The 11,400-nt window shown below is 36.7% G+C and overlaps 2 protein-coding genes across 2 annotated transcripts; one reads left to right on the forward strand and one right to left on the reverse strand.

Annotated features, from left to right (window-relative positions):
• Positions 1–369: 369 nt before the first annotated feature.
• LOC140961200 (protein LATERAL BRANCHING OXIDOREDUCTASE 1) lies at positions 370–3,719 on the forward strand. The gene is made up of 4 exons (XM_073419562.1): positions 370–745; positions 1,824–2,071; positions 2,186–2,513; positions 3,296–3,719. The coding sequence occupies exons 1-4, from the start codon at positions 503–505 to the stop codon at positions 3,530–3,532; spliced, it is 1,056 nt and encodes a 351-aa protein (XP_073275663.1). The 5' UTR covers positions 370–502; the 3' UTR covers positions 3,533–3,719.
• A 2,365-nt stretch (positions 3,720–6,084) lies between these two features.
• LOC140960847 (pyrophosphate-energized vacuolar membrane proton pump-like) lies at positions 6,085–11,196 on the reverse strand. The gene is made up of 8 exons (XM_073419147.1): positions 10,882–11,196; positions 8,826–9,400; positions 8,360–8,739; positions 7,989–8,075; positions 7,583–7,913; positions 7,101–7,511; positions 6,583–6,642; positions 6,085–6,497 (listed from the first exon to the last, which is right to left on the reverse strand). Exons 1-8 carry the CDS (start codon positions 11,126–11,128, stop codon positions 6,291–6,293), a joined length of 2,298 nt encoding a protein of 765 aa, XP_073275248.1. The 5' UTR covers positions 11,129–11,196; the 3' UTR covers positions 6,085–6,290.
• Between the last annotated feature and the right edge of the window lie 204 nt (positions 11,197–11,400).

Consider the following 11,400-nt stretch of genomic DNA (forward strand, 5'->3'; position numbering starts at 1 on the left):
CGAAATAGTCTTCTATTTTGTAAAATTTCGATCTTAATCATATATATTTTAATGTTTATTTGGTAGAATTTTTAAAAATAAAACTTCAACACATTGAAATTAGTTACATCGGTTTCGATTAGTTTTAAGCAAATTTGGATTAATGGATGAAAATTAATATTATACAAGTTACTTTGCATATGCGATGCGTGTGTACTGTGTACAGTCTTTTTTATCATTATGGATGGAATAAAGTGAAATTTGACAAATTATGGTTGGATTAATTTGATATTTGAATTATTCAAAAAATAAATAAAAAAATTTGGCTGACGCGCGTCGCTTCATGCAAGAATCCACGTGGAAGATATGCATTGATGCAGAACAATTTTTTACATTAACGCAGCGCAGACTTTCATGAAAACAAAACCCAAAACGTTATTGTATTGGTAAGAATTCTCATCAATTGTCAGCTCAATAGTTTGACCAGAAGAAATCCCAGATTTAATCTCCAAAATTTATTCTCATGGCTGAAGCGGGCACGAAGACAGTTCAGGAACTGGTTCAAAGTGGAGGTGACAATAACGAAGAGGTGCCACATAAATATATTTGGAGAGATGCTGAATATGGCTCCATTGATCTCACTGCTACTTTGAGTGGTGAAATCCCAGTTATTGATTTGAGCAGTTTGATTTCATCAGCAGCAGCCGCCACGGATGCGGAACTTAACAAGCTTCAGTCTGCTCTTATTACATGGGGCTGCTTTCAGGTTTCAGCTTTTTATTTGTATAAAATACAGAGTTAGGATCTGTTTATATATATTCTTGATATGATTTGTTTGTTTCGTTGAATTTATTACTAAAAATTTGGATCCTTGTGGTCAAGTTCCATGTAGTCACAATATAATTGTAATAGAAACTCCTTGGCGTTGCGATGGAACCAAAAAGTTGTAAATGATAAGCAAAAGAATTCGCCCGAAGTTTGGGCCAAAGGAGAGGCTACTCAGTATATATTTAGTGGGTGACATGACTTGAATTTAGAGAAGTGACATATGATTCTTTTTTTTTCGATGCATTGGACAAATTTCATGCATAATCTCGTCCAAAAAAATATTGATAATAGAAATAACATATGATATTTTTCGTTAGAAGGGGGCGGCTAACCCTCAAGGCAGCCTCGATCCACACTTGGTGGATTGTGATCATGGGGTTACGTATCATATTTCGATTTTTTTGCTTCTAAGTAGGATGGTAGAGTAATTATTTCTCTCGGTTACAAATAAAGGATGAAAAATGGCGCCTATGTTATAATCTAATTGAGGTTAGGTGATGAGGTTACGTATCATCTTTCTTTTTGTTTTCCACCCGCGTTTGATGATTGTTTATTGTGAATCTGTTTGATATATATGCCTTCATTTAGGCCTCAAAAAAGTAGAGAAATGACATACAGGGGCTAGCGTGCAGAACTATAGTAAGCTACTTCACTCTGGCTCGACTTTCTCCAACTTATCGAAAAAATAAAAACATATATATAGATCTTTGACCCAGACCTATAGGACCGCGGGATATAACAAAACGGAAATCTACTGATTTATATGCTGATTTTGTAAATATCAATATTCTAGTATATAGAAAGGCTCGCTTGCAGAACCTCAACGTACCCTTTGAACTGTGGAATGACATGTTTCATATATAGATTAATCAAGACAATGATTGGCACATGTATTGCTTAAAGATGGAATCCTTGTTGGTTGCGATTAATTTTTTTATGATTCTGTAAGTTTTGCAAATCATAGCTAAGAAATAAATATCTAAATTAGTAGATATCATTTAAATTTGAATATCCAGGCCATAAACCATGGCATTGAAAATTCCTTCCTGGATGAACTGCGAAGAGTTTCAAGAAAATTTTTCCATCTGCCCATAATAGAGAAACAAAAATATGTCAGACCAGCGGATGGCATTGAAGGCTACGGCAGTGATATGATTCTTTTCGAGAATCAATCCCTAGATTGGAACGATAGGTTGTATCTTTTACTGAGTCCGAAAGATCAGCAAAAGCTCGAATATTGGCCTGAAAATCCAGAAACTTTCAGGTAAGATCAGCCATTTTCTCTGTAAAAAATTGGGTTTTTTTTTAGTTACAAAATCGGTTTATTTTTAGGACAACATGAGTTCATTTGATGACTTCAGCGATTTCAATCCTTCAGGAAGTTATTAGATGAGTATACTGGTAGTTTAAGACAAATCCAAGAACTGATAATAAAGGCTATAGCAAGATCATTAAGCTTACCAGAGAAATGCTTTTTGGACCAATTCGGGGAGAGGCCTACAATGTATGGAAGGTTCAACTACTATCCTCCATGTTCGAGGCCAGACATTGTTCTTGGGCTCAAACCACATGCAGATGGCTCGGGGATAACTATTCTACTGCAAGATGAAGAAGTTGAGGGCCTTCAAATGCTGAAAGATGATCGGTGGTATCGAGTTCCCATTATGCCTTATGCTCTTCTTGTCAACGTTGGGGATCAACTTGAGGTACGTCTTAAACTCATCTTTCTATGGGTTTCAAGAATGAATTTCATAGAATGTTGGTTGTAAGATAGGAGGCTTTGATCTTTCAAAACCTCGTTTTAGATTGCTGCGTAGAATTGGGGACAACATTAATGTTTTTCATTTGGAGTACGCGAAGCAACTTTTTTTTTTGGGATACAATAGGTTGGGGAATTTCCTATCTAACCACACAACCCACACACAAGTGGGATTTGAAGTTTTGAACCAAGATCTCGTATCTTTGGGGCTCACCCTTGCCACTAGACCATTATTGTATTGAATTCAAGTCACATTAGGTGCATATATAGGTGGGTAAATTAAATTATAAAAGCAAACTAATGTGATTGTCAAAAGCTTCGTTTATGATTTTGTTTCCTTAATATTTGGCAACTAGTTGATTTTGCGATTTTCTCTACTAACCCTCCCAAGTTCCTGAAATTTCGACCGTGCTCCTGGCAAGTTTTCAATTCACTGTAGTTCCATAATGCTGATCATGACTGGCATTATACTGTGGGGGAAGAGTTGATGGATTTATAAAGCCACAGAATAGATGATCCTCTCAGTTTCGATTAATCATCTTCGTAAAGCAATTAAAGATGTGACAAGTACTTGTTAGTAGGAACTATATTATATTGCATGGTCCATGTAATCTTGATTCCGCAAGCATGTGAAACTTACTCAAGCATGATAGACTACTTATCATATGTTACTTTTCATAACTTTTGAATATTTTATAATCTCGTCTTTTCGCTCTTTTGTCCACGCAGATAATGAGCAATGGCATCATCAAGAGCCCGATGCATCGAGCAGTTACGAACACAGTCAGGGAGAGAAATACTCTAGCTATGTTCTTTGCTCCAGATCCTGAACTAGAGATTGGACCGGTGAATGAACTAGTTGATGATACGAGGCCGAGATTATTCAAGAAAGTAAGAAACTACCCGGAGACCTATTTTCAACACTACCAGCAGGGGAAAAGGCCAATTCAAGCTGTTAGAATCTAGTTTTACTCAACGTGCACGAGTTTGGTTTTTATGGGAAAATTGCAATTTCAATCGTCTGTCTCAGGTCTTCGTATAACTTGAATTTTTTTTATCCTTTTTTCGTTGGAACCAATCGATTATGACTTATTTGGTACCTATTTCTGCATCATGACTAATATGATGAGAATAAAATCTATATTATAGTCTACTAACAAAAAGTCTATATTATAGACACTAAAATTAATTTAAACAAAAATAAATGTGAAAATAAAGTAAAACGACGTCCAAATTTTGAAGAAAAAAAATTGGCTTTTCTTTTTATTTTTGCCAGATAGATTTTAGTTTATGTATGTTTTATTCTTGTCACGTAAGGGAGCATTGAATGCAAATAATCAATATTAACTTATTGGTTTCAGCCAAAAATATAGACTTTGTAAAATAAAAATTCATATTATTAGATGAACATCATACTTTGACAAATTATGTGGATAAAAACCAAAATATGTAACTTACAAAATTATGATTTTTTTTAAAAAAAAATCCGCTTATTTATTGTGTACCTGCAAATTGACAATAATAATAATAATAATATAATAAAAATAAAATATTATAGTTTTCAACGTCAATTAAATCATCTTTTTATTAACTCAAGAGTATACAAAACTTGTGACAAATATATCCCAATCGTCGCACAAACGGATTTTAGAACGCAGTACATGATAACAAAATTATACAAAAGAAATGCACGAAGATAGAGCAAATAAATAAGTACGAAAAAGTCTGAAGTAAAATGACATTCTCAAATCTTGTTCCCAAGTACTCCGACAAAGGAAACCACCAAAGCCACGAGTCCGATCACCGTGGTTGGAGAATAACTTATTCCAACGGAGGGTGGCGGCGCACGCGGCGGCATAGGGGCAGGCCCCGGAGCCATGTGGTGGTCGTGACCTTCATGCGCCGCCACGAGTTGCACTAGAAATATAATGCAAGCAAACATAGCGATCGATCTAAAAGCCATAACTGTTGTGTCACTTGAGGGAAAAAAAAAAGAGAAAATTGCTTATAAATTTGTCTAGTCTAGGCTTAAAATATCTGTGTCAAGAGAGATCTTGTAGTCGTGGGTATTTATATGCAATTTTAGCTGCACACTTGCATTAGTCGACTTGGTTATTATTGTACTATATATCCGTCAAATTTGTACTGCCATTTTAATTAAAATGTATGAATTATTGCCAACTTTCAAGACTTTGCAAAAATAACTTAATGCCTTCCATTGACTCTTACACGCTTTCAGCATACAAATATCAGAGGAAAACTTCTGTTAATTTTTTTTTTATTACTATTTTCCCCTAAAATTTAATATTTTCACTACAAGTTTTGTGCTCACATCTGGACTTGGTAAGTTTTGTGAGGTGACGAAATCTAAGAGTCAATGGTTGAAGTAATTTTCCTTTTTGTAGATGTATTTAATACTACAAACTTCACAGTTTGAATATATATATTATTTCAAATTTGGTTAATCTGCGGAGGTTACTTTCTAATCACGTGACAAAATACTGTGTGTGTAGAATAGTTGTGGTTGTGGTGGTCGCGGCCTTTGGGCACAGGCGCCATAGGGGAAGGTGCCGGAGCCATGTGGTCATGGCCTTCATGTGCCGCCACGAATTGCACTAGAACCATAATGCAAGCTAAATAAAAACAATTGATTTAAAAGTCATAATTGTTGTGACATTTGAGGGGAAAAATAATGTTACACATAAAGGGATGCTAAATTTTGTTAGACGTAAAAATTGCCTCGTAGTCAAGGATATTTAGTTGCACGACTTTGCTTTATTTGACTTGGTTCTCGTTGTACTATCCAACGTCACATCTGTACTGCCATTTGATTTTGATTAAAAATACTTTGTGTGTGTGTAGAATAGTTATTACAAGGTTTTCTCCCTTAATTACTAGTAAGAGATGATGCCTTATTGCCAGCTTTCAAGACTTGGCAAAAATAACTTCATACCAATCGCAAGCAATATTATTTGTTAAAGTTTAAAAATAATTCACACACACACACACGCACGCAAATATATATATATATATATATTTGCGTGCGTGTGTGTGTGTGTGTATTATTTTTATATTTTAACATATATATATATATATATATTTGCGTGCGTGTGTGTGTGTGTGTGTGTGTGTGTGTATTATTTTTATATTTTAACATATATATATATATATATATAAGAGTCAGCGGTTCCTCATCTTTATGCGTGCTGTTTCAGCCTCCATTATTTGTTTATTCATGTACACGAACATTACTTAAATATATAATGCATATGTTGAAACGATTATTTTCTTTTTTAAAAAAAATTTGTGAGTAAAAATCAGCCAACGTTATCTTTCGACGTACACTATATAATCCATGAACAAACAAAATATTTTACAAATCACGTTAATCAAAGTATTCAAAACAATGTGGCATAAAATTAATAACATTTTAGGCTCCCATTATTTTAAAACGATTACGAAGAGTTCAGAGAATGTGGACATAATCAACTCGTAGATGAAAGATCTGATGCAAAAGCTAATGGAAAAAGTTGACAAGGCATTGATATACTTCGTGAAAGAATACTAAAACTATGTCCCAACTCTTCACAAGATTTGGCCATTTGATGATAGAGAATTTCTCCTCAAATCTAATTAAATTAGAAATCAGCAAAGCATATTATACTTCAACGGAAATTACAAAAAGTCGGAGCAGGAAATATAGAGCATCTCATATCTCTTTACTTCAGAAAATCTTGAAGAGCAAACCACCATGAGTAGCAAAGAAGGGGGCGAACACCAGTGATTCGACTGCCATAAGCTTGATAAGAATGTTCAATGAGGGCCCAGATGTGTCCTTCAGAGGATCGCCAACTGTGTCCCCGATCACAGCAGCCTTGTGTGGGTCAGATCCTTTAGGACCCAGAGTTCGAGCATGCTCTGAAGCACCAGCCTATAGTCGGGGGATCATCAAAAAAATTAGTGAATTAAGCGCAGATTCAATCGTCATGCGATTAAAATTTGGAACAAATCTTTACCTCGATGTATTTCTTGGCGTTATCCCAAGCACCACCGGTGTTGGAGGCAGAGATAGCGATCTGCGTGACATGATGCAAGTAGTAACAATGCCGTACAATACAAACAAAATTATCACAGAGTTTCCTACTTAAATTGAAGCTTTGGAAAAAAAACAAAACCATTCAGGATTATGATTGATCCATGGCATTTCGAAATTATTTTCGGTTTGAGTAGGACGTCTTTCCTTGCCTGCCCCCGCATAAAAGAAGTACGGATACAGTTTGTGAAACCTAATAAAAGGACGGACTATGGGACGAATATGACCCATCAGATATCTAGGTTGCTATACTGCTGCTATGTATATACAATTTCTCTAGTGATTGAATTAAGATTTTCAGTAGAAATCAAACAATTTTCTCGGCTCAGCTTTTCCCTACTTATTTTTCCATTTCTTCCAAACAGATACGAAATTAATCACTAATAAAATAAAATGTCCTTGGAGATCTCAATAAGATGAAGCACGTTTCAATTAAGTTACCTGAACACCAGAGACGAGAGATCCAGCAAGAACACCTGAAAGTGTCTCCACACCAAAGAAAATGCCCACGATGAGGGGTGTGAGCATGACAAGAGCACCAGGAGGGATCATTTCCCTGATAGATGCATCGGTGGATATCTTAACACAAGTTGCATAGTCGGGCTTTGTAGTGCCTTCCATAAGTCCAGGGATAGTATTAAATTGCCGACGCACTTCTTCAACCATCTTCAGAGCAGCACTGCCGACGCTTTTCATTGTCATTGCCGAGAACCAGTAAGGAAGCATAGCACCAACTATTAAACCGATGAAGACTTTTGGGGTCAAAACATCTACAGTTGAGATGGAAGCACGGCTCACAAATGCACCAAAAAGCGCTAGAGATACAAGAGCAGCAGACCCGATTGCGAATCCCTGAAATTAGGAGTTAAGGATCGATATTGGAAAATAGTAGTATCAATACTGCCAATATATGAAACAAGTACCTTCCCGATAGCTGCAGTGGTGTTTCCTGCAGCATCAAGGGCATCAGTTCTTTCTCGAATTTTATGACTCATGCCTGCCATCTCAGCAATACCACCAGCATTGTCACTGATGGGGCCATATGCGTCAATAGCCAGACCAGTGGCTATGGTGCTAAGCATCCCAAGTGCAGCCACTGCAATGCCGTACATTGCAGCAAAGGTAAAACTGACAAAAATGCTGACTGCTATAGCAAAAATCGGAATAATAACTGATTTGTATCCCAATGCAAGGCCAAAAATAACGTTGGTGGCTGCTCCAGTACGGCAAGAATCCGCAACATCTTGCACGGGACTGAAACAGTGGAGAGATTACTTAATACATTAACTGTATAATTACTTTACACGAGATAACTGTCTAGATATATACCTATAAGCATTGCTTGTATAGTACTCTGTGACAAATCCAATTATCAGACCAGCCCACAAACCAACAGCAACACATAAGAACAATTGCCTGCAACATTCAGATAATGTTGTTAAGGAATTTAACAAAGAAGCAACAAAACGGTACATATAGTAAATGCGTGCACATACTTATGCAAAATTCTTAAAGAGGGAGAGAGCCATTCAAACTTATTACAGTTTTCTCTTCATGAAAAACAATAAGGTTCCTAATTTGACAGTGTACTTACGAGAATGGATGATATGCTTTATATGAAAGGAAGGGAAATTATATGTAAATGAAGGTATACAATGAAAGAAAAGTCATTAAGAAATTTGAGGCAACATTGAACTCACCAGCTTTTGACATCTTTCTGGGTTCCGAAATTAAATATCGTGAAGGAGGAAGGAAGTGCAATGAAACAGACAACAGCAATTCCAACAGTCATTAATACCGTGGAGATGATGAGTTGCTTCTTCAGTGCAGGCTCGATTTCTTTGACAGCCTTGACTTCAAAGAAATCAGTTGCAAACAAGGTGGTCAACAAACAAACAAGAATTCCAACGGAGCTGACCAAAAGAGGAAATAACATAGCAGTAAAGTCATGATTGATCCCAAAAGATGAGATTGAAGCAACGACAAGGGCCGCGCAGGAGGATTCTGCGTATGAACCGAATAGATCAGATCCCATACCGGCAATATCCCCTACATTGTCTCCAACATTGTCTGCAATGACCTGCGACATTCATCAAACACAAGTTCACAATTTAAGAACAAAATATTCCAAGAAACTATTATCAGTTATTTTTACTGTAGCCATACAGCAGGATTCCTAGGGTCATCCTCTGGAATGTTCCTTTCTACTTTGCCCACAAGATCGGCCCCTACATCAGCAGCTTTCGTGTAGATACCTCCACCAACTCTGCCAAAGAGAGCCATGGAAGATCCCCCAAGTCCATAACCGGTTATTGCCTCAAACAGGCCTTCCCAGTCATCACCATAGTATAACTTGAAAAGGTTGATGGCAATATACAAAACTAAAAGGCCATTTGCGGCAAGGAGGAAACCCATTACTGCACCAGACCGAAATGCAACTATGAAAGCCTTTCCAACACCCTTCCTAGCCTCCAATGTAGTCCGGGCATTGGCATAGGTGGCAATTTTCATTCCAAGAAATCCAGACACCAAAGATGTGAGGCCACCAAGAAGAAATGAAATGGTACTAAAGACAGCTGTAGCTAGAGCAGGCTTGCAAATTTTGGTGCTGTCAAACGTACATGATTGGCTCTTTGTACTGAATCCTTCCACAGAACCGAGGAAAAGGAAAACCAATATGGCAAAAGCAACCATGAAGATGCCAACATACCTGTACTCGGTAAAAAGAAATGATGTTGCACCTGTGATATCACAATTAGATTATAAGAATCGGAGACAAATTACTGAGCAAATATTTGACTTTTTCTGTTCTTCTGAACGTACAACAATACAGTTTGGACAAAAAACAAAGATACAGACAATAGAAACTCAAGTTCAAAAACATTATTAGTTTCCGGAAATCAACTTTCAAGTGCACATTTTAATAATAAAGACATCATTTTAGCCTTACAAATCGTTTCGAGATCATTTCAACAACATGAAATAACGACAATAATTAGCGCACGCTATGCCTAGGTACTTTTTCACTTATTAGTTCATGCTATATTTCATCCCAAAATAAGTAATCTGCAGAATGTTACTAGCCAACATGGTATACCTTTCAGACAGAACTATCACAAAGGACAAAGAGTCCAGACAAAACCAATGAAAAACAGAAAACTATAAAAGAAAAGGAAAATACAGAAATCCAATCGTGAGTATGTATAGAAGAGCAACTTTATGCCAACATAGAACTAAACTTATAGCAGTGACGTAGAGAAACTATGCGTGTGTATTAATTAGACGACCTCGCTACAAACAAATGAAAAAAAATCTAATCTGAACAAAAGTTACAAGCTTTGATAAGGTAAAATTGACACCGAAACTTGTTAGCAATTATCAATTAATTAGTGTGTAAAAGGGACAACAACTATTTATAATAAGAACCATCATCTAAGGCTGACTCGTATAAATGACGAAAGCATCCTAAGAAACAGTAGCAACAACTGTGTTTAACAACGAAGCATGATCGTGGATCCTTTTAGAAGAACCGCATCATAGGGCTTGACAAGGAGGAAAGGAAGAGTATTTCTTTAATCAGCTAGAAAGACGTGGACTAAAAAAATTGATCTTTGATTTTCACGTGGACGGGGGATATTAAAGGAAATTTTAAAATCACGAAATACATATAGAAAATAATAGCATGCTTTTAACTTTTCCACCATGAGAAAGGAACAACAAGAGAATCAAACGAAAATAGGGCAAAACAATAAAAGGAAATAAAGCCACGTAAGGCTATAGATTTCAAACGTGAATACAAGGGTGCTGAAGGCATACGCAAACGCCGTTAACATTAAAGTATCCGAGCAAGAACCCAGATTTCCCATCTAGAATTATAAAAAAAACGCGAACTTTTCGTGAAATAGCGCTTAATTAGACAACCGTATGGAATAGCACTGAAGGAATATAATAATTATACAAGCTATGTATTTTGAGACTACAAAGAGATGCATACATATTACTGCATACTTCAAGCAATTGAAAATAACAGGTAAGAAGCAGCCATAACTAAAAGGCCAAAAAGAAAATCTGCCAATCCATCCACTAAACCAAGCAAAACCCATATCCTCAACATCATATTATTCAGCCCTAATGCTCAACTCTCCCTCGTAAACAAATCTCCCTGGCTCTGTAATATAAACAAACACAACCAATGCACGGAATATATAAAAACAAAATATACCTTCAGAGATGGCTGCTTGGATTTCGGCGCATTTCCGAACAACAGAATGCTCATTGGTGCCTTCTTCCTCCTCTATAAGAGCTTCGTTTAACCCACTTTTGCTGTCGGTCGAGCTAGATTTGTCAACTGAAAGCTTTACCTTGGAAACCAGCAGCCATTGGAAGAGGGCGAAGACGATGCCCACGACCGCGCAGAGGGGAATAATGATTTCGGTGGCGAAATAGGGAAGCAGCGTCGTCTCACCCATCTCTTCTTTTGCGTGCAGAGGGATTCGCGATATTGGGGGGGGGGGGGGGGGGGGGGGGGGGGGGGAGCGAGGGAGATATGCGTTTGGTTGTGTGAGTGCGAGCCTGAATTTATGCGGTGAGGAGTGTGGAGAGATCCTGGAAATTTTTGTTCCAAAAAATGGTTTATATAAAATCAATTTGTTTTATTTATTTATGTATTTTTGATGACCAGCAACTTTTTTTAAAAATTTTAAAAAAAATCTTTGTATTAAATAAATTCTCGAAATAAACT

The sequence above is a fragment of the Primulina huaijiensis genome, chromosome 16 (genome assembly GCF_012295235.1).
Source record: "Primulina huaijiensis isolate GDHJ02 chromosome 16, ASM1229523v2, whole genome shotgun sequence".
Classification (NCBI taxonomy): Eukaryota; Viridiplantae; Streptophyta; class Magnoliopsida; order Lamiales; family Gesneriaceae; genus Primulina; species Primulina huaijiensis.